The 27,859-nt window shown below is 55.9% G+C and overlaps 1 protein-coding gene and 1 pseudogene across 2 annotated transcripts; one reads left to right on the plus strand and one right to left on the minus strand.

The window, feature by feature from the left end:
• The first annotated feature begins 1,166 nt into the window (after positions 1-1,166).
• On the plus strand, positions 1,167-5,802 carry LOC309451956 (tRNA-dihydrouridine(47) synthase [NAD(P)(+)]-like; annotated as a pseudogene). Its single transcript, XR_014186713.1, has 13 exons — positions 1,167-1,189; positions 1,460-1,755; positions 1,985-2,360; positions 2,572-2,613; positions 2,708-2,860; positions 2,959-3,075; positions 3,264-3,329; positions 3,405-3,515; positions 3,888-3,983; positions 4,227-4,302; positions 4,595-4,783; positions 4,868-4,996; positions 5,643-5,802. The product of XR_014186713.1 is annotated as a tRNA-dihydrouridine(47) synthase [NAD(P)(+)]-like (transcript).
• A 4,479-nt stretch (positions 5,803-10,281) lies between these two features.
• On the minus strand, positions 10,282-12,371 carry LOC309451957 (la-related protein 6-like; the record flags this gene model as incomplete). Its single annotated transcript, XM_082076649.1, has 4 exons — positions 12,302-12,371; positions 12,015-12,191; positions 11,553-11,763; positions 10,282-11,253 (listed from the first exon to the last, which is right to left on the minus strand). Exons 2-4 carry the CDS (start codon positions 12,179-12,181, stop codon positions 10,282-10,284), a joined length of 1,350 nt encoding a protein of 449 aa, XP_081932775.1. The 5' UTR covers positions 12,182-12,191; positions 12,302-12,371.
• Positions 12,372-27,859: the final 15,488 nt, after the last annotated feature.

Genomic DNA, 27,859 nt, shown 5'->3' on the forward strand with positions numbered 1-27,859 from the left:
GCACGACTGGAACCATCACACCTGAAGGGAATTGCGAATCAGTAATCGAAGAAATTGATTGAGGTGAAAATGCATTGTCTAAGAATAGAAAAGCATTTTCAAAGGGGGGAAATGTTAGTAAGCGGACCAGTTTTACAAAATGTTCCTGGAAGGATGAATCAGTTTTGTAAACTGTCCCTGAGAGGATGTTCAAGCATATCGTGTTCAAGTATACTTTATCTTAACAACCTAGCTTTTATCTTAGCCTAAATACGTATCGAGTGAGGACACTGCACATGATCAAAATAGTTTCAAGATGTAGCAATCGATGTTGTAATCAATAGTGAGTAACCGTTACATATCTTAATGAATATATGAATATGTATGTGAATGGACTGTATAAATACTGTGTAACTTAGACTGACCAGCGAAGCCAGCTTTGGGTGCGAACCCCTGGTTTCCCAGCGCTGAAATAAAGCACCGCATATAACTACGCCCGTGGTTATGTGTCCTGATTGCTAACGGGAGGAAAGCCGGGCCCGGGCCCAGAGCACAAACCAGCTCTTCCTATGGCCCAGCAAACAGACAAAGCCCTCCCACACCTCAGCTGGGTTAGGCTTGCAAATGTTTCCAAAGGGCAACATGGAAAGTCCTGTTGCTGGAGCAGCCACAACAGAATTCTGCCCATGGGATGGCTCCAAGGCAGATTTATGGCTCTGTGAAATGGGAGCTGGCACACACCAGCTGAACACCTAGAAACTAGGCGCTGTATTTACTGCTTAAAAATCAAAACATCAAGCATCCAAAAAACCTAGAGCAAGAGCCTTGTATCTCTGCAGAGAGCTCCATCTTCCCCAGCCGGGAGCTCTGGAGATGCAAAGCAGCCAGACCCCCTCACTAGAATCAGGGAACCCCTCAGAAGTCATGAAACAAAAGGCCACAGGCGTATTCTCCTGTCCCTCACGCCATGACCAGCCCTGTGTCCGCTCCGGAGCGAGGCCGAGGGCTCAAGGCTCCGCACGGAGCCCGGCCACGTGCTGGGGGCAGCCCGAGCGGCACCTCCAGGGCCCCGCTGCCGGCCCGCCCCGCCCGCCGCTGTGAGGCTGCTGGGCCTCGGCCGGGCCTTTTATACACTCCCCGTCACGTGGCCCCGCCCCGCCCCTTTCGTCATCACCGCGAGCAGCAGCATGGCGGCGGCGGTGAGTGCCCGGCGAGTGCGGAGCGGGGCTGCCCAGCCCTGCCCGGTCCATCCATAACCCCGGGACGTGCCCAGCCCCGCGATCCCCCATGGTACGTGCCAGTCCCTGCCACAACCCCAACCCGGGACGTGCCCGCCCCCTCAATAGCCCGCCCACTCCGTGCCCGGTCCCCCCGTGTCCCTCCCGGCTGGTGCCCAGTCCCTCCATAACCCCCGGCCGGTGCCCTCCCCGCCACCCCCGTGTCCCGGTCACCCCGCTCAGCCGGTGCCGTGTCCCCGCAGGTTCCTCACCTCCAAGGGGCAGTTCCACGCGTTCCTGCGGGCCCGGGGGGGTGGGGAGGATGGGGAGGATGTCGAGGAGAAGAAGGAGGATGAGGATGTCGGCAGCCCCCAGAGCGAGGCCCCGCCAAACGGGTGAGGCCGGAGGAGCCGGGTCAGGACGGGGAGAGCCGAGAGGAGGTGGATCAGCGGAGAAGGAGCCGGCGGAGCGGAAGCGGGCGCGGGGGCAGAACAAGAGCCGGCCGTGCACGAAACCCACCCACTACGAGCAGAACAGGCTGTGCCCGTCGGTCACGCAGGTGGGACACGGGGCTCTGGGGCGCGGTGGGTGCTCAGAGCAGTTCTGGGCCAGGGCAGACCCAGGCTTACCTCACCTGTGCTGGAGGATAGTGGTGTTGTCCCAAAACTGGGTTCTTCACCCAGTTCATTAATGTCCTTTGTCTCTATGGCTCGTGTATCTCCAACCCTGGCATGCCTGGGTGGGGAAGCAGAGGGCAGAGGTCTCACCCTGCTCTTTATCGTTTTAAGGGCTGTGCAGAGAAGTGCTACTTCGGCGCGCGGTGCCGCTTCCTCCACGATGTCGGCGAGTACGTGGCCGCGAAGCCGGGCGACCTGGGCCACAGCTGCATGAGGAACAACCTCTCCAAGGACCTCCAGCACCAGCTGCGCAAGAAGAAGTTTAACTTCAAGAAGGCCCATGAGTATCTCCGCGGTCTGGCCAAGCCCCACGGTGACGGTGGGAAGGGCAACAAAGCCACCGGGTGCTCTGCAGAGGAGCAAGAGGTGCCCAACTGCACAACAGCCCAGGAGGGCCTGGGAGACGGCCCCGAATGTCCTGTGCGACCAGAGCAGGGAGAAGATCCCTGTCCTTGCACCCATTAGCCAGTCTCGCATCCCTCGGTCTGTAACTGCTTTGAGTTTTCTCCAAGCCGAGCAGTGAAAACAACTGGAGCGGTTCAGTTTCTGGTTCTTTCATCCAAACGATACGTTCTTAGGGAATATCTGAGGTTCCTGAACAAAACCGGTGATCTTCTGGTTTTCCCACTGAGTTATACTCACGGCAAGTGATAAAATTGCTGACTGGAATATCTTCCTCCATCCCTCTTGTTTCCCAGCTGGAAATCCAAGGCAAGCTCTACTTGGCTCCACTCACCACGGTGAGTAGATCATTCTCTCCTTTTGTCAAATGTTGCTGTTCCACATGTGGAGCAGGGCAGATCTGAAGAACCACATCTCTGCTGTCTCTCCCAGTGTGGTAACCTCCCTTTCCGAAGGATCTGCAAGCGCTTTGGGGCGGACGTCACCTGCGGAGAGATGGCTGTGTGCACCAACCTGCTCCAGGGCCAGTCCTCCGAGTGGGCTCTCCTCAAACGCCATCACACCGAAGGTATTTTTGGGGTGCAGGTGAGTGCTGTCACCTTGATAACCTAAAAAAATGATAACTCGCTTCTGAAGAGAAAAGCTGCTTCTTGAACTCAGGCAACCTGTCCCCTCTTTGGTAGCTGGAAGGGGCGTTTCCAGACACCATGACCAAATGTGCAGAGCTCCTGAATCAGACAATTGAAGTAGACTTTGTAGACATCAACGTGGGGTGTCCCATTGACCTGGTCTACAAGAAGGTAAGATGTTCTCTAGCACGCTTTGTGAGTCCTGTTGCTCCAAGTCTTGAGATGCTCCAAAAGTCTTGAGGTGCTCCAAGTCTCAGCTGCATCCCCTGAGCAGAGAGCTGCTGTGGAGCAGCTCCAAGCAGCATCTTCACTATGCGAGGAGGCAGAAAATCTTGACTGTCCCGCTTTTTGTCCCCCAGGGAGGAGGCTGCGCCCTGATGACTCAGACCAACAGGTTTGAACAGATCGTCCGAGGGATGAACTCGGTGAGTCGGCGCATCTGCCGGCAGCGGGGGATGAGCTGATGGAGCCGACTCCTGCCTCACCCTCCATTTCTGCAGGTGCTGGACGTCCCGCTGACTGTGGAGATACGGACGGGGGTGCAAGAGAAGATGAACATGGCTCACAAAATAACCCCCAAGATCCGCGAGTGGGGAGCCTCCATGGTCACGGTACAGGGATCATTGGCCGGTGTCCGGGGAACTCTGCGCAACACGGGGGTGACTTTACCATTCCCCGCAGCCCAGCGGCTCTTTTAAACACCTTTGCCGAGCTGCATACGAGCTTTTAGTGTTTTCTGCTCATGACAGTGAAAAATTCAGGTGCGGGGAGCGTTTTCGTGGGTGCTTCTGAGCTTTGCGTGCATGACAAAGGGAGATGGTCCCTGCGGTGCTCTGGGAGGGAGCTTTCAGCCCAATAAACCTCATTCCAGAGGGATCCTTGACCCCAGCCCGTGTCATTTCCTTTGCTGAAGCCCATTATTCCCAGTCTGCTCTGCCTCCTCCGGGCGTTTTTTGGGGTCTCACTGCAGGTTTCTTCGCCAGCTCCACGGCCGGTCCCGGGAGCAGCGCTACACGAGGGGCGTGGACTGGGACTACATAGCAGAGTGTGCCAGAACAGCCACCCCATGCCTCTCTTCAGTAGGTGTCTCATTTTGTCACATGGAGTGGAAGTGCTGCGTGTTGAATTCAAGAGGATCAGCCTGAGGGAGGTGGAGTGTCAGCAACATCCCTGGGGGGCTCAGAACGTGAGCTGCGGGGCCTCTTTGGCCAGTCTGGCTCTTGGACCCCGTGTCATTTGTGAATTTTCTCCCATGCCTGGATTCGCTCAGCTTGACTTGCCCTCTGTATCGCTCTGACCTCCGGCTTCTCTCTTCTGGACAGGAAACGGTGATATTTTGTCTTATGAAGATGCTAATCTAGCCCTGCAGATGGGCGTTTCGGGAATCATGATCGCAAGGCAAGTGCTTGTGTTCCCCCCTCGCTTCTGAGCTCCATCGGTGCAAGAGTAAAAAGGGAATTAAATACCTGAACAGACCCGAAACACCAGAAGTTTCTTCTTGGTGAAAGTACTCTTTGAAAGTTGGTAAAATCACTTTGCATCTGTGGGAACGTCCAGCAGGTTCCTGTGGAAATTGAGATAAAAATTCAAGCGGCACTGGCGGGCAGATGAGTGCTGGAAAGCCTCTTAGATTAGTTGGTGTGTTCAGAAGCATCAGTGAGGGGAATAACAATGCACTTCTTTGCTGCAGAGGGGCGCTCATCAAACCGTGGCTTTTCACTGAAATTAAGGAGCAGCGCCACTGGGATATCTCTTCCAGTGAGAGATTTGGGATCCTCAGGGACTTCACCAGCTACGGCCTCGAGCATTGGGGCTCGGACACGCAGGGGGTGGAGAAGAGGAGGAAGTTCCTGCTGGAATGGCTCTCGTTCCTCTGCAGGTAACTCTGCCGGCCGGGGTCGCTCAGCACAGTGAACCCGCGTTGTCCACCCACCGCACCCACCGCTGTTGTGTTTCACTGCAGGTACATCCCAGCCGGCTTATTAGAACACCTACCTCAGAAAATTAACGAGCGACCGCCTTACTACATGGGGAGAGACTATCTGGAGACGCTGATGGCAAGCCAGAACGTGGATGATTGGATTAAAATAAGGTAAGAAAGCGTTGAATTTCAGTAAAATGGGTGGGAAGGGACAAGGCAGAGCACAAAGTCACCTTATGGAAAGTTTTAGTTGAACCAGCATCCAGGAAATATGTTAAACCACCTCAACTCTAAAGAAAATTACTGTGCACTGAAAATACAGCGTGTTCCAAAGTGTGAGATAGTTCAAGTCTTAAGTGAGGCCAAATGTGATCGCGCTAGCGCTGACTTACATCATTTTGGGACCTGACCTTAATGCGGTTTGGCACGAGCAGGGTTCTGGCTCCGCACACGCACAGCGAGAGGTTGGGAGCAGCTTTTCGGAGGCTCGTGTTGGTTTTTGGCACGTCCCGGCCAGCGGTGACGCCGCGTTCAGGTCACCAAACCCGGCACCGACCCTGGGGACTCCCCGGCGAGAAGGACGTTGCCCTGACCTGGTGGGCTCGTCCCTCCGGGGCTGTGGTTTGGGGCTGAAGCTCAGCACTGTGGGTGCTTTTGTGCAGCAGCCTTCATTTCTAGGGAGATTAAAGTCTTGATTTGAGACACCTGAGTGTAGTCACCATTGCTATAGAGCCACGGGGCCATAAAACAACTGTGTATGGTGCACTGAACACAAACCTCTCCTTATTTTTTTGTTTTATTCTTCTCTTTCTTCCAGCGAGAAGCTTCTGGGCCCTGTACCTACCAGCTTCACCTTCCTGCCCAAACACAAGGCCAATTCCTACAGACAGGGCTGAGGAGCCCTTTCCCGCGGCTGTGAGTCGAGCGGAGGCGTCGAGGGGCGGGTTGGCTCCAAAATGAAATAAAGGTTGATGTCTTTAGAAGCCCGGTTGTCTTCACGCCCCCAACGAGAGTCCTTGCCACGAGTGGGCACACGGGCTCAGCCAGCCTCGCGGCCAGCGGTGCCTCGCTAATAGAGAACGGTGCGATTAATTAACAGCATAGGGGCCACTGCAGAGCTCTGGCCTCCTGCTCGCTTGTCCTGGCTCACATAGTGGGAGCAAAAGCCCTCTTGTTCCTCCCAGGATGTCCTTGGTGGTGCCAAATGGTCCATGTACGGTGTACTGACCCGATCCCCGGGATCCTGCAGAGCACAAATAGTCCCAGCACCTGGGCAGATGTGCAGCATCCAGCCCTTTTTTTGGGGAGCACACAGTGGTGGGTTCCGTCTCCTCCCAAGTGTCACGAAAGCTCAGCCCCTCCAAGGGGGATCCAGGGCTGCTCGGGTTTCCTGGTCAGGGAACTGCTGGAGTGAGGTCTGGGCAACACGCGCTGTGTGACACCCCCTCGCGTCCCTTTTTCCTGTCTCTGCATCACTCCAGCGCACAGAAGCACAGGCAATGGTCACAAACGTGTTCACTATCACTGCAGCGCACAGAAGCACAGGCAATGGTCACAAACGTGTTCACTATCACTGCAGCGCACAGAAGCACAGGCAATGGTCACAAACGTGTTCACTATCACTGCAGCGCACAGAAACACAGGCAATGGTCACAAACGTGTTCACTATCACTGCAGCGCACAGAAACGCAGGCAATGGTCACAAACGTGTTCACTATCACTGCAGCGCACAGAAACGCAGGCAATGGTCACAAAGGTGTTCACTATCACTGCAGCGCACAGAAACGCAGGCAATGGTCACAAAGGTGTTCACTATCACTGCAGCGCACAGAAACGCAGGCAATGGTCACAAACGTGTTCACTATCACTGCAGCGCACAGAAACGCAGGCAATGGTCACAAACGTGTTCACTATCACTGCAGCGCACAGAAGCACAGGCAATGGTCACAAACGTGTTCACTATCACTGCAGCGCACAGAAACGCAGGCAATGGTCACAAACGTGTTCACTATCACTCCAGCGCACAGAAACGCAGGCAATGGTCACAAACGTGTTCACTGTGTGGCACAAGGTGCAGCTTGGTCCCCACACACAGCTCGGCTGCATCGACTTGTTCCTTTTCCCCCGGGAAAATAATATTTGAAGCAAAAAGCATTTGTACCCACCACCCACCGAACCCCCTGAACCCTTTCCCTGCCCAGGAGGAGCTGGGGAGGCTCTTGGGCTGGGGCGGAACACGGGGAGCCCCAACATTCCTTCCTGGGACACCCCAAAGAGTCCTTAGTTACTAATGGTCAGAGCGACCACGGTGCTCCGAGCGAACAGCTCCCGCGTTCCCCTGGTCCTGCAGCTACTACAGCCGTTTGTGCTCCCCCAAAACTTCTTTCCCGCAGGTAGGAACCCACCCCGACCCCTGCAGCCCAGGACGCTCATGGGGGCAAGAGCGGAGACGAGAGCCGGCCGTGGCTCCTGTCTCTCTTGCAGGCTCAGCCCCGCTGCACCCACCAACCATGCAGCAGCAGCCCAGCCCTGCAGCCCCGGCGCCCCGCCAGGCCCCACCAGCAGGTACGGCACCCCTGGCTCCCCGTCTGCTCGGACACCCCGGCACCTTCAGTCACTTCGCCATCCCCGACCCCGGGCACTCCCAGCACCCACCACCCCTGCCCTGGGTCATATGTGCCCAGAAAATCCCATTTTCTGAGCATTTCCCCAGTACCCGGGGCCATCTCTCCCATTTCCCCTCCCAGAACCGAGTCTCCTCCCGCTTTGCAGCCCCGTTCCCTGCACAGCAGCTCACCCCATGGGGATGTCCCAGCCACCAGCAGACCCAGGGGACATTGGTGATGGGGACCAGCCCATGGAGGGTCCCCCCAGCCCATGACAACTCCCTCTCCCCCTCACAGGGCTGCTGAGGGCACCATGTGGGTGCTGCTTCGACCCGCGTGTCTTCCGCATACAATGGTACAACCACCAGGGCACAGCGGTGGCCGCAGCCACTCCGGTGCTGCCAATTGCCATCCGAAACCTGGAGATGCAATTTGCACAACTCAGCATCTCCGACAAGGCCACCGCTGCGGGGACAACCCCGGGCGGCCATGTCCGCCCCAGCTGCTCGGCTGCCCCCAGCAACAAAGCCACTGGGGACCCCAAGAAGAGCCTTCAAAAAGATGCCCTGAAGCAGAATGTCCCGAGGCGCGATGAGCCCGGTGTCACCATGGCCGCCGTGCCCCAGCGGGACTCCAGCTCACTGGCGCTGCCCCAGCACCTGCCAACGACCAACGAGCAGCTGGGGCGCAAAAGGAGCCCCGAGCGGGGGCAGAGCCCCGAGCCGCCCAGCAAGCGCAGCACAACAGTGGAGCTGCCACAGGCTGCCCCGGCAGAGCAGCGGGACCGCAAGCGGAGCCAAAAACGGGGGCACAGCCCTGAGTCTGAGCCCCCCACCAAGCGCAGGGCAGACGTGGAGCAGCCGCAGTCCCAGGCTGCCACAGCAGAGCAGCGGGGCTGCAAACGGGGCCACGAACAGGGACAAAGCCCCGAATCTGAGCCCCCCAGCAAGCGTGGGACGGGCGTGGGAGGGGGGGATTAGAACATGAGCAGGGGATGGGCTTCGGGGTGGGGGGGGGGGTGGTGGAGGGGTTAGGGAGGACAGGATACTGCATTAGGGAGGCGGGTGGAGGGGTTAGGGAGGATACGATGCTACATTGGGGGGGTCTGGAGGGGTTAGGGAGGACAGGATACTGCATTAGGGAGGCGGGTGGAGGGGTTAGGGAGGATACGATGCTACATTGGGGGGGTCTGGAGGGGTTAGGGAGGATACGATGCTACATTGGGGGGTCTGGAGGGGTTAGGGAGGATACGATGCTACATTGGGGGCGGGTCTGGAGGGGTTTGGGAGGATACGATGCTACATTGGGGGGGTCTGGAGGGGTTAGGGAGGATACGATGCTACATTGGGGTGGGTCTGGAGGGGTTAGGGAGGATACGATGCTACATTGGGGGGTCTGGAGGGGTTAGGGAGCATAAGATGCTACATTGGGGGGGTCTGGAGGGGTTAGGGAGGATACGATGCTACAAATGGGGGGGGGTCTGGAGGGGTTAGGGAGGATACGATGCTACATTGGGGGGGTCTGGAGGGGTTAGGGAGGATACGATGCTACATTGGGGGGGTCTGGAGGGGTTAGGGAGGATACGATGCTACATTGGGGGGTCTGGAGGGGTTAGGGAGGATACGATGCTACATTGGGGGGGTCTGGAGGGGTTAGGGAGGATACGATGCTACATTGGGGTGGGTCTGGAGGGGTTAGGGAGGATACGATGCTACATTGGGTGGGGGTCTGGAGGGGTTAGGGAGGATACGATGCTACATTGGGGGGTCTGGAGGGGTTAGGGAGGATACGATGCTACATTGGGGGGTCTGGAGGGGTTAGGGAGGATACAATGCTACATTGGGGGGGTCTGGAGGGGTTAGGGAGGATACGATGCTACATTGGGGGCGGGTCTGGAGGGGTTAGGGAGGATACGATGCTACAAATGGGTGGGGGTCTGGAGGGGTTAGGGAGGATACGATGCTACATTGGGGGGGTCTGGAGGGGTTAGGGAGGATACGATGCTACATTGGGGGGGTCTGGAGGGGTTAGGGAGGATACGATGCTACATTGGGGGGGTCTGGAGGGGTTAGGGAGGATACGATGCTACATTGGGGGGGTCTGGAGGGGTTAGGGAGGATACGATGCTACATTGGGGTGGGTCTGGAGGGGTTAGGGAGGATACGATGCTACATTGGGGTGGGTCTGGAGGGGTTAGGGAGGATACGATGCTACATTGGGGGTGGGTCTGGAGGGGTTTGGGAGGACGGGATGCTGCATTAGGGGGGAGGGGGGCTGGCGTGGCTTTCATGGGACCTTTTTTCTTTTTCGCTTTCAATTAAATGCTGTTTTTCTGGATCTGCTCTACGCCTGTGTGGGGTGGGGTGAAGGGGCACTGGGAACCACAGACCCAGCTTTGCTTCCCTGCTGCAGCAAAATAACCCCAAATCAGCCCCAGAATGGCGAGGGAGGCACTGCAGGGCAGGGACCCTCCTGCCCTTGTCTGGCTGCACCTTGGGCAGCTGTTTTTCCACTCCCTGGTCCTGCAACCAACCAAACTATCACTACACTGGCCAGAAATTGCCTGGAAATCTCATCTCCCTTTATTGCTCATTTCCCACCCCAGCTCCACAACCTGGGTCCCATGGAGCACCCGGCGACCCAGCTCCGCGGGTCCGGCCGGCAGCAGGTGCATTGAGTCCCCATCCCGGACGCTGGTGCCGGTGCAGCCCCCGCTGCCGCTCAGCACCCCGAGCTTCATCCTGGCCCAAAACTCGGGTCCCTGGAGCAGCTGCAGCACCCACCACAGCTCTGGGGGGGCACAGAGAAAAGGAGAAAAAAAGAATCCCCAAACCCAAATGTAGAGAAGCCTCAGCGCTGCAGGACGAGCTCTCCCCTCCCGATGCTGCTGGAGAAGCCGCCGGTGCCATTGTGGCCACAGGGCAGGCGCAGGACCCCGTCGCAGAGCCTGAGGAGCTCGGACACCCCGGTTGTTTCTGGGGGGATCCCAGGGCGGGGTTTGGGATCCCGAGAGGAGCTGCCGGCCCAGGGGGCCCAGGCGGGCGCCCCGCTGCCCCAGGCACCGCGGGGGCTCTCGGGGCTGGAGCAGCTGCCGCTGCCCACGTTGGCGTCGAAGGGAGGGAAGAGGTCGCTGCAGAGGAGCGATCCGGTGAAGGTGTCGCTCCAGTCGCTGGGATTGAAGTCACTGCTGGGCCAGGTGGGTTCCGAGGGCTCCTTGTTCAGGAGGAGCAATGGCAACGCTGAGGCACCGTTCAGCTCCCGAGCGCTGCCAAGCAGGGAGCCATCGAGGCCGTAGGGGAATGTCACGGCTCTCGCCTGCGCTTTCAAACCCAGATGATCCACCATCTCCTCCACCGCCTCCGGTTTCTTCTTGGAGCCCTTCCCGCTGAGCGGGACCACCCTGATGCTCTGGCCACCCGGGTGGCCGAGCTCCTCCAGGGCTCTGCGGGCGCTCTCCGGGCTCTCGTACTCCACCAGCGCGCAGCAGCGGCTCAGCAGCTCGGGGAAGCGCGACGCGTATTTGCGCACATCCGAGGGCAGCTTGCGGCCCGGGCGCAGGATGCGGATGGAGGCGATGGCGCCAAAGGGGCTGAACATCCTCATGATGGTCTCCAGGAAGTTCTTCTGCAGCGGCAACAGCACGTCCTGCTCGCGGGGCAGCAGCTCCCAGGCCAGCAGCAGTTTGCTGGGGGGGATGCTGAGCAGGGACTCGGGGATGGGGACACGCCGCCTCACTTTGGTGCCCTCCTCATTCACTTCCAGCAGCTCCGAGAACCGCAGGGCGTAGAGTGTGAGCCGCCAGTCGCGCGTCAGGTATTTCACCTGTGGAAGAGACGGGGGTCACCACGTCCCCATGAGCGTCTCAGGCAGGGACCACCCTAAGCCTGCCGTCCGGGCAGGCTGCGACCCCATCAACCTGAAACCACAGCAAAGCAACATCCCCATGCCACATGAGCATCTCTGGGGTTTGCAGGAGAACATTCCCAATGGGCTCTGGAAATGGCAACTTGGACCTCCCCATACACCCCAGCAGAAGCAGCCAGAGGACACCCAGACACACGGACACCCTCCACATGAAGGCCGCTTCCCAGCCCCGCTGGCCGGCACCAGGGGCCACCTACCTTCTTGAAGGACGTCAGCAGTTTGATGCTGACGAAGCCCATCTTGTTCTTCTGGACGTGTTTCAGCAGGAAAGCGTCCTTGGCCAGGTTCTCATCGGAAAGGTAGAACTCCACCTGGGACACGATCCTCCGGACCAGCTGTGGGTCGGGGATGGAGCAGCTGCGGTCCAACAGATCAGCCCCCAACACATCGCTCACATTGCAGAAGCTCCTGGCAGAGCAGCGGGGACACAGGCGTGAGCTGGTGGCCTTTGGGATGTCAGCACTGCCCAGTCTCAGCCACAAGGGCAGTAGGGACAGCAGGGACACCAGCTCTGCCCTGAACACAGGGGAACAGCAGCCCGCGCCCTGCGAGGCTCCCGGTGCTGAGACCGTGAATCTAAACCCATCCCAGAGAGGAGACACGTTCCCTTGGGGACAAACACGAGGTGAGACCCTGTGCACACCCCAACAGCCACGTACCCGCTGAAGCCTTTGCCGAATCCCTCGCGGCTGAGCAGGGTGAGCGAGCGGCTCCGGGACGCATGGACGTTCAGCGCCAGGACAGAGTTTCTTTGCGCTATCAGAGAGTTGCTGCAGCTGGGCTGGGAACCAAGCCCCAGGGCCACTCCAGAGCTATGTGAAGACATTGTCCTTCATCTGGGATGGCAAACAGGAGGAGGACAGAGCTGGGACACCTCCTGACTGCAGAGCCCCCGAGCCCAGCCCAGCCATGGGGGAGCAGAAGCAGCTCATTGCTGTGTCCTTACCTGCTTGGCAGTGCTGGGAAGGGTAGAAAATCCTGATACTACATCCTAGAGACCCACAGGCAGCAAAGCCCAACCCTCCCCACCTCCAAGGTGAGGTTCCTGAAAGACAAAGTGAAAAAGAAAGGGGGAAAAAAGAAAGAAAGAAAAAGCCCTCAGCACAAGCAGGCTGATGGTTTATAAGGGGAGCTGCCCACAAAGAGCCCAGTGGGTGCTTATGGACCCACCAGGCTCCAGGTGAGACCTGTCAGGGTTAAACAGCCCCAGCTGAGCCTGGGAGCAGCCGGGCCGGCCTGCGGTGACCCAGAGCAGGTGGAGGGGCAGAGACAGAGCTATCGGCACCCGGCACGACAGTGAACTGCTGCTGTGAAGTGGAAAATCATAGAATGATTTGGGTTGAGACTTTCCCAGCTACCCAGTGCCACCCTGCCATGACAGGGACATCTTCACCAGCTCAGGTTGCTCAGAGCCCCGTCCAGCCTGGCCTGGGATGTCTCCAGGGATGGTTCAGCCACCACCTCTTGCTCAGGGTCAGGAGGTGCTGCTGAGCCCCCCAGGGGGAAATAACCCCCTTGTTTGGGCCCTGAGACTTGGCATCTGAAGGAAGAGGCTCAGGCTGGTCCAGCCACCCCTGCACGACTGGGCACAATGCAGAGGGAGAACGAAAAAGGGTGCAGAGGGAGAGGCTGAGGCTACACCTTCCCCCTCCTGAGGTCTACCAGCAGGAAGGACCCGTCGCTGGTCACGTCCCTATGTCCTGCTCCCATCCTCCACAATCAGTCTGGAAGCAATATTACAAGATGCTTCTTGCAGCCCCATCTCCCACTCCATGGATTCTGGTCTCACCCCCCAAAAACAGCCGCCGTTTTGCAGTGAATGCACCTCCCTGCACGCACCGGATCCCCGGCCAAAACCGCTTCAATCAGACCAGACCCTGCATCTCCCCCCAGTGCTGCAGCATCCGCCCGACACCTTTTAGTGACTAAAGAAGAAATGGGACCACAACAATCCTTGAACAGGCCTGAGCATTTGATACCCGTTTCTTGCTATTCAGGTTTAGCCGGGAATTTGGTCCATTGGATGGGCTGTCCTCCTCGCACAGTGCTGCACAGCTCCAGGGCATCTCGCTCGTGCATCCGTGGGAAGCCTTTTCTGACTTAGTGCTCCCTGCATATATATTTCATCCTTTCCTGCAATCAACCTTTCCTTTTTCCTGGCTTGGCCTTTCCCAGCAAGTTCTTGAGGATTGGCTTCCTCCAAACTGCTTGAGTGCTGCTGAAGGAGGATGAAGGGACAGCTCTGGTGACCCAAGCGCTGTACTCACCACCAACAATCATACAGCACCGCAACGCAGGTTTCACATCTCCTCGTGTCCAACCCTGGTGTGACCTGATTAGAGCAGGGGGTGAAAAAGCTCAAGCAGCCAACAAGAGAACTGTAGAACAGAATCACAGAATCATATTGGTTGGCAGAGACACTCAAGATCATCGAGTCCAACCATAACCCACCCTGGACTGCCCCATGTCCTGAGAACCTCCTGTCCGTCTGTCCAACCCTCCAGGGATGGTGATTCCAGCACTGCCCTGGGCAGCCTGTTCCAATGCCCCACAGCCCTTTGGGGATGAAATTGGCCTCCTTAGAATGACAGCTGGCGAGAGGGCTCAAGGACAGCAAAAAGAATGTTTTCAAATACATAGCAGAAAAAACTAATACCAGAGGCAATGTAGGCCCACTGAGAAATGGGGTGGGTGCCCTGGTGGCAAAAGATACAGAGAAGGCAGAATTACTGAATGCCTTCTTTGTCTCTGTCTACTCTGCCGGAGGCTGTCCTGGGGAGCCCCGTACCCCTGAGACCCCGGATGAAGCCAGGTCAATGGAGGAGTTTGCTTTAGTCGATGAGGACTGGGTTAGGGAGCAATTAAATAGTCTGGACATTCATAAATCCATGGGTCCAGATGGGATGCACCCGTGGGTGCTGAGGGAGCTGGCTGAAGTCATTGCTGGACCACTCTCCATCATCTTTGCCAAGTCTTGGGAAACGGGAGAGGTGCCCGAGGATTGGAGGAAAGCAAATGTCACTCCAGTCTTCAAAAAGGGCAAGAAGGAGGACCCGGGTAACTATAGACCGGTCAGCCTCACCTCTGTCCCTGGGAAAGTAATGGAACAGTTTGTCCTTGGTGCCATCTCAAGGCATATCAAGGATAAGAGGGTTATTAGGGGCAGTCAGCATGGCTTTACCAAGGGTAAGTCATGCTTGACCAACCTCATAGCCTTTTATGAGAATGTAACAAGGTGGATGGATGATGGCAGAGAGGTGGATGTGGTCTACCTTGACTTCAGTAAAGCCTTTGACACAGTCTCCCACAGCATCCTCACAGCTAAGTTGAGGAGGTGTGGTCTAGACAATAGAGTAGTGAGGTGGGTTGCAAACTGGCTTAGGCAGAGAAGCCAGAGAGTGGTAGTCAATGGTGCGGAGTCTAGTTGGAGGCCAGTATCTAGTGGAGTGCCTCAGGGGTCAGTACTGGGGCCAATATTATTCAATATATTCATTAACGATTTACACAAGGGAATAGAGTGTACTATCAGCAAGTTTGCTGATGACACCAAGCTGGGAGGAGTGGCTGACACACCGGAGGGCTGTGCTGCCATCCAGCGGGACCTGGACAGGCTGGAGAGTTGGGCGGGGAATAACCTAATGAAATTTAACAAGGGGAAGCGTAGAGTCCTGCACCTGGGCAGGAACAACCCCAGGTTCCAGTATAGGTTGGGAAATTACATATTAGAGAGCAGTGTAGGGGAAAGGGACCTGGGGGTCCTGGTGGACAACAGGATGACCATGAGCCAGCACTGTGCCCTTGTGGCCAGGAAGGCCAATGGCATCCTGGGGTGTATTACAAGGGGGGTGGTTAGTAGATCGAGAGAGGCCCTCCTTCCCCTCTACTCCGCCCTGGTGAGACCACATCTGGAATATTGTGTCCAGTTCTGGGCCCCTCAGTTCAAGAAGGACAGGGAACTGCTGGAAAGGGTCCAGCGTAGGGCAACAAAGATGATTAAGGGAGTGGAGCATCTCCCTTATGAAGAAAGGCTGAGGGAGCTGGGTCTCTTTAGTTTGGAGAAGAGGAGACTAAGGGGGGACCTTATTAATGTTTATAAATATATAAAGGGTGAGTGCCATGGGGATGGAGCCAGGCTCTTCTCGGTGGCAAACAATGATAGGACAAGGGGTAATGGGATCAAGCTGGAACACAAGAGGTTCCACTTAAATTTGAGAAGAAACTTCTTCTCAGTAAGGGTGATAGAGCACTGGAACAGGCTGCCCAGGGAAGTGGTGGAGTCTCCTTCTCTGGAGACATTCAAAACCCGCCTGGACATGTTCCTGTGCGACCTCACCTGGGCGTTCCTGCTCCAGCAGGGGGATTGGACTAGATGATCTTTTGAGGTCCCTTCCAATCCCAAACATACTGTGATACTGTGATACTGTGTAACACCCAGCTGCTGCTGCTCCACCTGGAGTGCAGAGCCTCCAGGGACTAGAGCCTGTGGGAGAGGGGCAAACAGCTGAGCTTTGGAGGAAAAAAAGTCAGGCAAGTGCAGAAGGACACACAGTGCAGCTGTTCCTGGGCCCCACAGCTGGGCTAGGGGAAGCAGAACACACCTACGACCTCCAGTCTCTAGGGCAAGGGACCCTGGATGGGCTGTACAGAGAAAATTCTCATCAGCTGTGAAGAAAAACAAGTGAAACTAATTCAGAGAATCCATGAAAGAGCTCAGCACCCTGCCATGCAGCAGTCCCTAAGGGAAGGGGCTGCTGGCATCCCCGAGCTGTGTGGTGGTCCAGAGAATGAGAGACACAAGGCTTGTGATTGCTCCTGGCAAGTTATTGACATGGCTGTGAAAGGAGAGACCAAGGGCAGTGGGAATGCCCTGATGGTGGGACTGAAACGAAAGCCAAGATTATGCATTGCCGGGACGGACTCACTAACAGGGTACAGTGCTGCACTTGCTGCCGTTGATGGAAGAGCACCAGCACCGTGGAGGCGAGGGACTTAAAAATGGAGGGGCAATTGGCTCATGTAGGTGCTCCGAAACACCCCCGCAATGGGGAGGTTCCTTGTGAGACGAAGGGGATGCCGTACGGTGCAGGTCAACCAGGCCAAGTCGGCAGTAGATCTCCAATGTTCCAAGTCCTTGACTGGAATTGGAGACAGGCGGGTGGGAAGGGAGCCTGAGGGGGATCCAGCCAAACTGCCGGCTTGCGGCAGCACCAGCCCAGGGCTTCCCGCAACCAATGCCGGGACACCCCGAGGACAGAGATTTCCTGCAGCCTTCTTTGTCCCGAGGTGGAGCAGGAACAGATGAGCACAGGGGAAAACTGTCATTTTTTTAATTGGCTTTAATGATTTCTAAAAACAATCCAAGGCCGAGCAGAGGCTGGCAGCACCATGTCCTCAGGGCAGGTGAATCCCGCGGTCACTGTCCATGCACCCATCCCTGGCGTGGACGCTGCGCAGGCACCCGCGTGGCGCTGGCAGCCGGGCTCTACTCCTCTTGCTGTCCCGCGGTGCAGCTGCAGCGGAAAGCCCTGCGCAGAGCCCGCAGCGCCCTCCGGAACCGGGAAGGCCGTCGCCGTGGAGCTGGGCCCTGCGCTGGGCAGGCCATGTCTGTGCTGGTCTCTCCTCCATGCTCTGCAGACATTGGAGAAACTGTGTTCTCTTCTTCGTCCTTTGCAGCTGGGACGAGAGGGGCTGTGCTGGCCTGTCCCTCATTGTCTCCTGCCAAACGAGCCTCAGTGGCTTCAAGTCCTGCAGGTGCTGGTGCTGCCACTGGAACATCCACGCATTGGGCCAGGTCGCGCTGTTCCACCGCTTGCTGGCCAGGTCCCTGGATCTCAGCCTCAGCCCTGTGCACGGCCTCACTGATGATGTGCTCCACAATGTCCAACAGGTCCACATCGTCCTCTGCAGGGCTCTGCTGGACAGGTTCCAGGCGCTCTGCCTCTGCTGCCGCCTCCGTGTCTGTGCAGCTGGGCAAGCCAGACCCCTCCTGGGGACCTGCAGGGGTGTCCTGGAGGTGCTCCTGGAACAAGGGGTTGATCCAGATGCTGGGGATGAAGATGTCTCCGCCTTCGCACCCCTCTTTGTTGTTCTCATCCTCCACATCCATGCGCTGGGCCAGGTCCTGCTGTTCCTCCGGTTCCTGGCCAGCTCCCATGATCTCAGTCACAGCCCTGCGCAAGCTCTCATTGAAGATGCGCTGGGCTGTGTCCCACAGAGCTGCGTCGTAGGCTGTGGGGCCCTGTGGGGCAGGTGCTGGGCACTCTGCCTCTGCTGCTGCCTCGGTGTTGGTGCTGCGAGGCCAGCCAGACCCCTCCTGGGGACCTTCACGGTGGTCCTGGACGTGCTCCTGGACCGAGGTGGTGACCGAGGTGCTCTGGATGCTGTGCTGGCCCAGGCTGTGGCTGACCTCCGAGCAGGAGGAGGAGCAGGACACAGGGGATGGAGGTGGCAGTCCCGGCACTGCAGCAGCTGCTTGCGGCCCCGTCCAACCACCGGCCTTTCCCTCCTGCCCTGTCCCGTCCCTCCCCTGTGGCCTGTGGAGCAAGGGGGGAAGCCCCAAGGGCTGGGAGTGGGCGCTCGCCTCCTCGTCGATGGGCATCTTGGGTCTCGTCTACCAAAGAGCTGCAACGGGCACCCAGGGGAGATGCTGCCTCCTGAGAAGCTGCTGCTCCTGAGAAGCTGCTCTCCTGGGAGTGAGCACCCCAGGGCTCTCGCTCCTTAAATACCCCCACGGTCAGGGCGGGGACCCCCGTGTCACAATGGCCTCTGGCTATGACAACCCCATGTAACAATGGCCTCTGGTTATGACGAGGTGCCCACATCACAGAGCCCGGCGGTCGCCACGGAGACACCCACCTGCGGGCCCGGCTGGGACTGCCTGTGCGCGGCGTGGGGCAGCCCCTGCTTGAAGGAGGAGGGAGCAGAGAATGGCGAGGGAAGCTGTCCCCAGCACACAGGACCCCGTCCCCCAGAGCTTTGCTCAGATGCTGCTGCCTGCTCCGCTGCACCTGCAAGAATCCGCATTCAGAGCTTGTTTGCAGGACAAACCAAGGGCCACTCTACAGCCTCACCACACTGATACTTTGTTTTCAACACGATCGTCATGAGTTTTCTTAAGTAGGTATGAGCCTCCTTTCAAGAAGAAGGCTGAAGCCACATCCACAAAACCACACGGTCCGTTTTCAGCAATAGAATCTACCGTTTCCCCCTTTAGTGACAACCAGGGTTCTCCCAAGGTGCGCTTTTACAGTACTTGTGAGCTGTTCACTGACTCACTTGCTAAAGGAGGTGGCCTCATCCAACTCCCAGTTTCATCCTGCCAGCTCTCCAATGCATTGCCTCTGCCACCTTCCTTCTACCGGGCCCAAAGTGCATTCTACTGCCTGGTTAGGGAGATGCACGTGCCACCGGTCCCAAAGCATCACTCTGGGGACCCATCATAGCTGGCCATTTCCTCTCAGCTGCTGCACCAGCCAAACCTTTCTGGAACAGCCAACTCTCAGAATCTGCTCCAGGTCTGTAAGAGTCGGTCCAAAACCAGTATCTGCCTGAACATCGCCATCCAGAACAGACTGACAGTGACTTAGACAGAGGCCTGAGGAGAAGCATTGTGTTGCACAGGGGTCTCCAGCCTGGAAGGCTGCTGCTAACAATGGCTGCTGTGTGGAGTTTGCCTGCTGCTTCAGCCAAGCTAGCCCCCACCTCCTAAAAGGGATTGTTAGACGGGTCTCTCTGACCCAGGGACGATCGCTGCCGTCCAGAAGATGGATTCTTACCTGCAGCCTCAGTCACACCTTGTCCCTCACCCGCTCCCTCGAACAAAGGACAACAAAAAAGAGCATGCCCAGAAGCTGGCCAAGGGTCCTGAGGTCACCCAATGGACCAGAGAGATAGCCCTGAGTGCAGGCCACGCAGGCGCAGACAAGCGCTGGCAAGAGAGGCAAAGACTTTTCGAGCCTGCACAGTTAAGCCCGGATTGAGAAACAAAGGTGGAGATTGGCCTGAAACAATGGGAGCGAGGGGGGGTGAAGAAGTATAAAGATGGTTCCTGACTGGACGTCATTGAGATCTCCCCACCAGAGGATCCCAAACCACCATGGAGGACCGGCAGGACTCCACGGGACTGGACCCCAGAGGGACGGACACCTTTGGAACTCATCTGCTGGTAAACCAGTCCTCATTCCCCTCTTTTCCTTCTTCTTTCCCTGTTTCTTTTTCCTTTCCTGTTTTCTTACTCTCTCGCCATCGCGTGCCGCTTTACAGGCAAAATAATAAAGTAACACTGTTTGATTGCATTCTAAGCCCTTGGCATTTCAGATGCCTTAATTTTGTGCCTCGAGAAGAACGTAAATGAACCATCACGAGTCCATCGCTGAGTGGACCCTAACAAGGTCCTTGCAAGCTCTCAATCTCCTTTTGCTCCCCTAGCACACTTCTTCCCCCCTCCATGCAGTTTGGTTTCAGCCTAGGGAGCAGACAAATCCTTGGAAAAAGTAGGCATTCTTTTCATGTCCTATGTCAGCACAGGAAAAGAAGAAAATCCCAAAGTCTCAACATCTACACCACCCTAAGTGGAAGGCCAACGTGTCCCCACCATCCCCCAGCATGATGTGCCACTAGTTCATACACGACTCAGTGATTTGGGGAGAGGTAGAAGAAAGCATGCACCAAAAATTAGAAAAAAAGTCTGAAAGCTTAAGACGAAACAGCACTTCTAAAGAAGGAGATGATTGGAAGCCGCTCTGACCTGCACTGCTAACGACTTGTCCTGTTGTTTTTTAAAACAAGTTACTCTTTTAGTGAATTTGCCTGTCAGCTAAAGCTTTCATATTAGCTGCATTTTCCTGGAGCACCAGACACATGTTTTGGTAAATATAGCAATGGAATGCAAACTTATTGATAAGCACGGATGGATATCTCGCAAGAGTGGCGACGAGAAACCGGTGACCAAGAAACTGACCAACTGTGTATAACATTCCATTCACATGAATACTTCATATAAAAGTGGGAAATCACGAGGATCTCGTCCCTTTTTTTGCCTTTTCCCTTCTGCTTATGACCGACATTAGGAGAGGACCTTGCAAGTCGTCCCTGCGAACTGAGGCCAGTGACAGACCGAATCCAGCTCCGGTTGGCTGCAGAGTCCAGTCCAGGACATGGGGTGCCGGCTCTGCAGTTGCTGAGACTTTCAAGATTGGTTTTGTATATTTTCAATTATTTTCTCTATTCTTATTAGTAGCATTAGTAAGACATTGTTCATTTTTCCAGCTCTCTTCTCTCTGTCCTTCTTTCCCTCCCGATCGCCTGTGCTGAGTGGGAAAAGTGGAGAGGGAGGGGCACAAGGGGGAAGTGCGTGGGGGAGAGGAGTTTAACAATACATCTGCCAGGGTTTTATTGTCACCCCGCAATCTTAACCCTCGACACAACTAAAGCACAACCAACCTACAAGTTTCTTGCAAGTCTCGTCCCAATGCACACAGAGCATCTCCATTTCTTTTTCATCATTTTAAATGGGCAGATGGATTTTTCCACAAGAATATCCCCAATCTAAGCAAGACTCACTGTTCAGCACACCAGTCCTGCACTGACCTTGCCGCCAATAGGCATCCTGTAGAAGATGTTCCATACTACGATTCCTGCCACGACTTTATCCCTGAGGTAGAAAATGGCACCATCGCCATGCCCTTCTCTTTGCTTTGGAACTCGAGGCACTGGGGGAAAACTTGGAGGAATGTCAATTTCTGATGCTTCTGCTTCAGTCTCTTGATCGAAGGGACCTTGTCCCTCTAGCAAAGAGATGTCCAAACATCCAGTGCAGAAGAGAAGCAGCAGCTCTTTGCTGGTGATGTTGAGAGCAGACTAAAGAGCAGGGCCCTGGAAGAGACGGAGGTGTTGTTCTTTTCTTTGCATCCAGCAAACGTTTCAATAAGACGAGAACGAAACCATCCTGACATGAAGCACAGCGCTGGCCATTCCCGACTTCCATCACCAAAAGCAAAAGGCAGAACAGCCTGCTTCTTTAAGGCAGCATAGACAAAATAAAGACGCTTGGAACCACAGCAGCTCTTCTGTGCAAAACCTGATCATTTGATTGCTATGGAGGAAATTCAGCCTCCCTGGGAAAAGAAGTTTGAATTTTGGGAAATGAGTTACCCAAGGCCTTCTTGGAGGAACGTTACGTTTGAATCCCATTTGACTATCCAAACCAGCCTTTAAAGCTTGGTGTAGGAAAGAAGCAAACAGATTGATGTCTCCTGGAGCTCTGCACTGCGTTCAGACCAACTCTCTGGGCACTATCCAGCGAGACACGTAAACCTTCACGCACGGACACGGCTCCCGAGCACGACTCCAGCCCTCCCTGATTGCTCCCTTGCACTTTTCAGCATGGCTTTTGCTGTTAATTTAGCAAGAACTCCTCCTGTTGGCAAATTACTGTTGGTAAACTACTGTCAACAAGTCCAATGGCTCAGTAGCCTACATTGGGACCCAGCTTGCTCTGAGGAAGGAAGTGTTGATTTCAGAGAGAACATATAATACAGATTCAAGAGAAGTACACATTGCTGTGTCAACACCTTGAACTGCGCACCTGCTGAATTGGAGCTGGGAGGCTTAGAGGAGTCAACGCAGCTGTGATTTGGGGCCCGGCAAGTCCCGTGTGTCAAAAGTGTTCCAAATCATGCCGAGGAAACAGATGCTTCCCACAAAACGATATGGGCATCTCTAGATGTACATCACTACCTTTCTGGCCACGGCCCCAACTGACTTGTTGCGGCACAGCCCCGCAGCACCAGAACATGTCGCCGGTCACCTCCCGCCTGAGGAGCGCAGGTTGGACAGCTGTGGCAAGTTACTTGCTTTGTTCCATGTCAATTTTACTCCTTTGGCTTTTTTGGGAAGTGTGGCTGTTTCACGTCCACTCCATCATGACGTTCCAATTTCCCTGAAAGCACTGGCGTCACCTTATCCCAGAGAAGGACCGCGCTGTGAGCAGGAGGAATACTCCAGTCCAAGCCAGGAAAAGAAGGGCTCTGCTCCGGGGACGTGGCGGTGCTGTGCTTTGTCCTGAGCCCCTGGCCGATCGCAATCAACTGTGCCCTTCCCAGGCAGAAATTCCCCGCAGGGCAACTCAGCAGCTGGAGGCTGGGAAGAGAGATGCTGCTGCTGCCCGGTGCTGACCCAGTCATTGCAATCAGCTCTGGTTCTGTGCAGTGCACGGGGGTGCTGGGGAAGAGGAGGATGCTGCGAAGGCTGCAGCCCGGGGCATGCAGCAGCCACAGACAGCCCTGGCTGGTTTGCAATGCGCCACACATGGATCAGCAGCTGCTGCGGCTCTTGGCTAACTGGGTTTATACCTGAGCCTCCCTCCATTTTTGGGCCCCAGAAAAACCCAGGGCAGAGTAACTCGCATCTGAGACGAAGCTCTGAGCGGGTGGATTTCTTGTCAAGACCAGCACTGTTTGCAGCGCTTCTCCCCGGTTTCTCAGGCCTGAACGTGCTCTCGTGACGCTGGAAGCCTTGTGCATCAGAGCCTTGTGCAGAGATGGATCATGGCTCAGATTTCCAGCAAGGGAGCGAGCAGCCACCTCTTCCTGACTTGGAAGACCCTCAGTGGAGGCGAGGGACCACGTGTGGGTTTGGAGGGTCTCAATGGTATCAGCTCATGTAGGTGCTCCGAAACACCCCCGCAATGGGGAGGTTCCTTGTGAGACGAAGGGGATGCCGTACGGTGCAGGTCAACCAGGCCAAGTCGGCAGTAGATCTCCAATGTTCCAAGTCCTTGACTGGAATTGGAGACAGGCGGGTGGGAAGGGAGCCTGAGGGGGATCCAGCCAAACCGCCGGCTTGCGGCAGCACCAGCCCAGGGCTTCCCGCAACCAATGCCGGGACACCCCGAGGACAGAGATTTCCTGCAGCCTTCTTTGTCCCGAGGTGGAGCAGGAACAGATGAGCACAGGGGAAAACTGTCATTTTTTTAATTGGCTTTAATGATTTCTAAAAACAATCCAAGGCCGAGCAGAGGCTGGCAGCACCATGTCCTCAGGGCAGGTGAATCCCGCGGTCACTGTCCATGCACCCATCCCTGGCGTGGACGCTGCGCAGGCACCCGCGTGGCGCTGGCAGCCGGGCTCTACTCCTCTTGCTGTCCCGCGGTGCAGCTGCAGCGGAAAGCCCTGCGCAGAGCCCGCAGCGCCCTCCGGAACCGGGAAGGCCGTCGCCGTGGAGCTGGGCCCTGCGCTGGGCAGGCCATGTCTGTGCTGGTCTCTCCTCCATGCTCTGCAGACATTGGAGAAACTGTGTTCTCTTCTTCGTCCTTTGCAGCTGGGACGAGAGGGGCTGTGCTGGCCTGTCCCTCATTGTCTCCTGCCAAACGAGCCTCAGTGGCTTCAAGTCCTGCAGGTGCTGGTGCTGCCACTGGAACATCCACGCATTGGGCCAGGTCGCGCTGTTCCACCGCTTGCTGGCCAGGTCCCTGGATCTCAGCCTCAGCCCTGTGCACGGCCTCACTGATGATGTGCTCCACAATGTCCAACAGGTCCACATCGTCCTCTGCAGGGCTCTGCTGGACAGGTTCCAGGCGCTCTGCCTCTGCTGCCGCCTCCGTGTCTGTGCAGCTGGGCAAGCCAGACCCCTCCTGGGGACCTGCAGGGGTGTCCTGGAGGTGCTCCTGGAACAAGGGGTTGATCCAGATGCTGGGGATGAAGATGTCTCCGCCTTCGCACCCCTCTTTGTTGTTCTCATCCTCCACATCCATGCGCTGGGCCAGGTCCTGCTGTTCCTCCGGTTCCTGGCCAGCTCCCATGATCTCAGTCACAGCCCTGCGCAAGCTCTCATTGAAGATGCGCTGGGCTGTGTCCCACAGAGCTGCGTCGTAGGCTGTGGGGCCCTGTGGGGCAGGTGCTGGGCACTCTGCCTCTGCTGCTGCCTCGGTGTTGGTGCTGCGAGGCCAGCCAGACCCCTCCTGGGGACCTTCACGGTGGTCCTGGACGCGCTCCCGCACCGAGGTGGTGACCGAGGTGCTCTGGATGCTGTGCTGGCCCAGGCTGTGTCTGACCTCCGAGCAGGAGGAGGAGCAGGACACAGGGGATGGAGGTGGCAGTCCCGGCACTGCAGCAGCTGCTTGTGGCCCCGTCCAACCACCGGCCTTTCCCTCCTGCCCTGTCCCGTCCCTCCCCTGTGGCCTGTGGAGCAAGGGGGGAAGCCCCAAGGGCTGGGAGTGGGCGTTCGCCTCCTCGTCGATGGGCATCTTGGGTCTCGTCTACCAAAGAGCTGCAACGGGCACCCAGGGGAGATGCTGCCTCCTGAGAAGCTGCTGCTCCTGAGAAGCTGCTCTCCTGGGAGTGAGCACCCCAGGGCTCTCGCTCCTTAAATACCCCCACGGTCAGGGCGGGGACCCCCGTGTCACAATGGCCTCTGGCTATGACAACCCCATGTAACAATGGCCTCTGGTTATGACGAGGTGCCCACATCACAGAGCCCGGCGGTCGCCACGGAGACACCCACCTGCGGGCCCGGCTGGGACTGCCTGTGCGCGGCGTGGGGCAGCCCCTGCTTGAAGGAGGAGGGAGCAGAGAATGGCGAGGGAAGCTGTCCCCAGCACACAGGACCCCGTCCCCCAGAGCTTTGCTCAGATGCTGCTGCCTGCTCCGCTGCACCTGCAAGAATCCGCATTCAGAGCTTGTTTGCAGGACAAACCAAGGGCCACTCTACAGCCTCACCACACTGATACTTTGTTTTCAACACGATCGTCATGAGTTTTCTTAAGTAGGTATGAGCCTCCTTTCAAGAAGAAGGCTGAAGCCACATCCACAAAACCACACGGTCCGTTTTCAGCAATCGAATCTACCGTTTCCCCTTTAGTGACAACCAGGGTTCTCCCAAGGTGCGCTTTTACAGTACTTGTGAGCTGTTCACTGACTCACTTGCTAAAGGAGGTGGCCTCATCCAACTCCCAGTTTCATCCTGCCAGCTCTCCAATGCATTGCCTCTGCCACCTTCCTTCTACCGGGCCCAAAGTGCATTCTACTGCCTGGTTAGGGAGATGCACGTGCCACCGGTCCCAAAGCATCGCTCTGGGGACCCATCATAGCTGGCCATTTCCTCTCAGCTGCTGCACCAGCCAAACCTTTCTGGAACAGCCAACTCTCAGAATCTGCTCCAGGTCTGTAAGAGTCGGTCCAAAACCAGGATCTGCCTGAACATCGCCATCCAGAACAGACTGACAGTGACTTAGACAGAGGCCTGAGGAGAAGCATTGTGTTGCACAGGGGTCTCCAGCCTGGAAGGCTGCTGCTAACAATGGCTGCTGTGTGGAGTTTGCCTGCTGCTTCAGCCAAGCTAGCCCCCACCTCCTAAAAGGGATTGTTAGACGGGTCTCTCTGACCCAGGGACGATCGCTGCCGTCCAGAAGATGGATTCTTACCTGCAGCCTCAGTCACACCTTGTCCCTCACCCGCTCCCTCGAACAAAGGACAACAAAAAAGAGCATGCCCAGAAGCTGGCCAAGGGTCCTGAGGTCACCCAATGGACCAGAGAGATAGCCCTGAGTGCAGGCCACGCAGGCGCAGACAAGCGCTGGCAAGAGAGGCAAAGACTTTTCGAGCCTGCGCAGTTAAGCCCGGATTGAGAAACAAAGGTGGAGATTGGCCTGAAACAATGGGAGCGAGGGGGGGTGAAGAAGTATAAAGATGGTTCCTGACTGGACGCCATTGAGATCTCCCCACCAGAGGATCCCAAACCACCATGGAGGACCGGCAGGACTCCACGGGACTGGACCCCAGAGGGACGGACACCTTTGGAACTCATCTGCTGGTAAACCAGTCCTCATTCCCCTCTTTTCCTTCTTCTTTCCCTGTTTCTTTTTCCTTTCCTGTTTTCTTACTCTCTCGCCATCGCGTGCCGCTTTACAGGCAAAATAATAAAGTAACACTGTTTGATTGCATTCTAAGCCCTTGGCATTTCAGATGCCTTAATTTTGTGCCTCGAGAAGAACGTAAATGAACCATCACGAGTCCATCGCTGAGTGGACCCTAACAAGGTCCTTGCAAGCTCTCAATCTCCTTTTGCTCCCCTAGCACACTTCTTCCCCCCTCCATGCAGTTTGGTTTCAGCCTAGGGAGCAGACAAATCCTTGGAAAAAGTAGGCATTCTTTTCATGTCCTATGTCAGCACAGGAAAAGAAGAAAATCCCAAAGTCTCAACATCTACACCACCCTAAGTGGAAGGCCAACGTGTCCCCACCATCCCCCAGCATGATGTTCCACTAGTTCATACATGACTCAGTGATTTTGGGAGAGGTAGAAGAAAGCATGCACCAAAAATTAGAAAAAAAGTCTGAAAGCTTAAGACGAAACAGCACTTCTTTAGAAGGAGATGATTGGAAGCCGCTCTGACCTGCACTGCTAACAACTTGTCCTGGTTTTGTTAAAAACAAGTTTCTCTTTCAGTGAATTTTGCCTGTCAGCTAAAGCCTTCGTATTTGCTGCATTTTCCTGGAGAACCAGACACATGTTTTGGTAAATATAGCAATGGAATGCAAACTTATTGATAAGCATGGATGGACATCTCGCGAGAGGGGCGATGAGAAACCGGTGACCAAGAAACTGACCAACTGTGTATAACATTCCATTCACATGAATACTTCATATAAAAGTGGGAGATCACGAGGATCTCGTCCCTTTTTTTGCCTTTTCCTTTCTGCTTATGGCCAACATTAGGAGAGGACCTTGCTAGTCGTCCCTGCGAACTGAGGCCTAGTTAGAGACTGAATCCAGCTCTGGTTGGCTGCAGAGTCTAATCCAGGACTTTGGTTGCCGGCTCTGCAGTTGCTGAGACTTTCAAGATTGGTTTTGTATATTTTGTATTATTGAAGTGATTGAGCAGCTCTGAAACTTTGAGGACAGCCTTGCTGTTTCTCTACGGGCTTGTGTCTCTGCTGTGGAGAAACTGTGAAAAATCTGATGACCGGTTTGAAAAGCTGTTGCAAGAAATCAAAGAACTCAGAGAAGACACATACCATTCACGACCTGCACAAACCTATGTTTCAGCTGTTAGGAAAAGGCGTTTCCAATCTCGAGAGAGAGGACAGAGGCAGCCCACAAAAAGAGGTTCACTGTGGTTCTTCCTACATGAACAAGGAGAAAACATGAATAAGTGGCATGGAAGACCTACCTCAGAACTTCAGGAACGAGTACGTGAGATCAAAGGAAAAACTCCTAGGAAGGTGGCTGCTCCAGTTTACAAAAGGAGCAGAAGAGATTCTGATGCTCTTGAAGGAACCTCTAATTCACACCCAGAGACTGTGCAAAGCAGAAATTAGAGGTGCCCTGCCTCCAACCAGGTGGAGGAAAGGGATAACAGAGTTTATTGGACTGTACAAATACGATGGCCTGGTACAACACACCCCCAGGAGTACAAAGCTTTAGTGGACACTGGTGCTCAGTGCACAATAATTCCTTCTAATTATAAAGGAACGCAATCCATCAATATTGTTGGAGTGACTGGGGGA

Source organism: Streptopelia decaocto (genome assembly GCF_964273445.1).
Source record: "Streptopelia decaocto genome assembly, contig: HAP1_SCAFFOLD_45, whole genome shotgun sequence".
NCBI classification, from domain to species: domain Eukaryota; kingdom Metazoa; phylum Chordata; class Aves; order Columbiformes; family Columbidae; genus Streptopelia; species Streptopelia decaocto.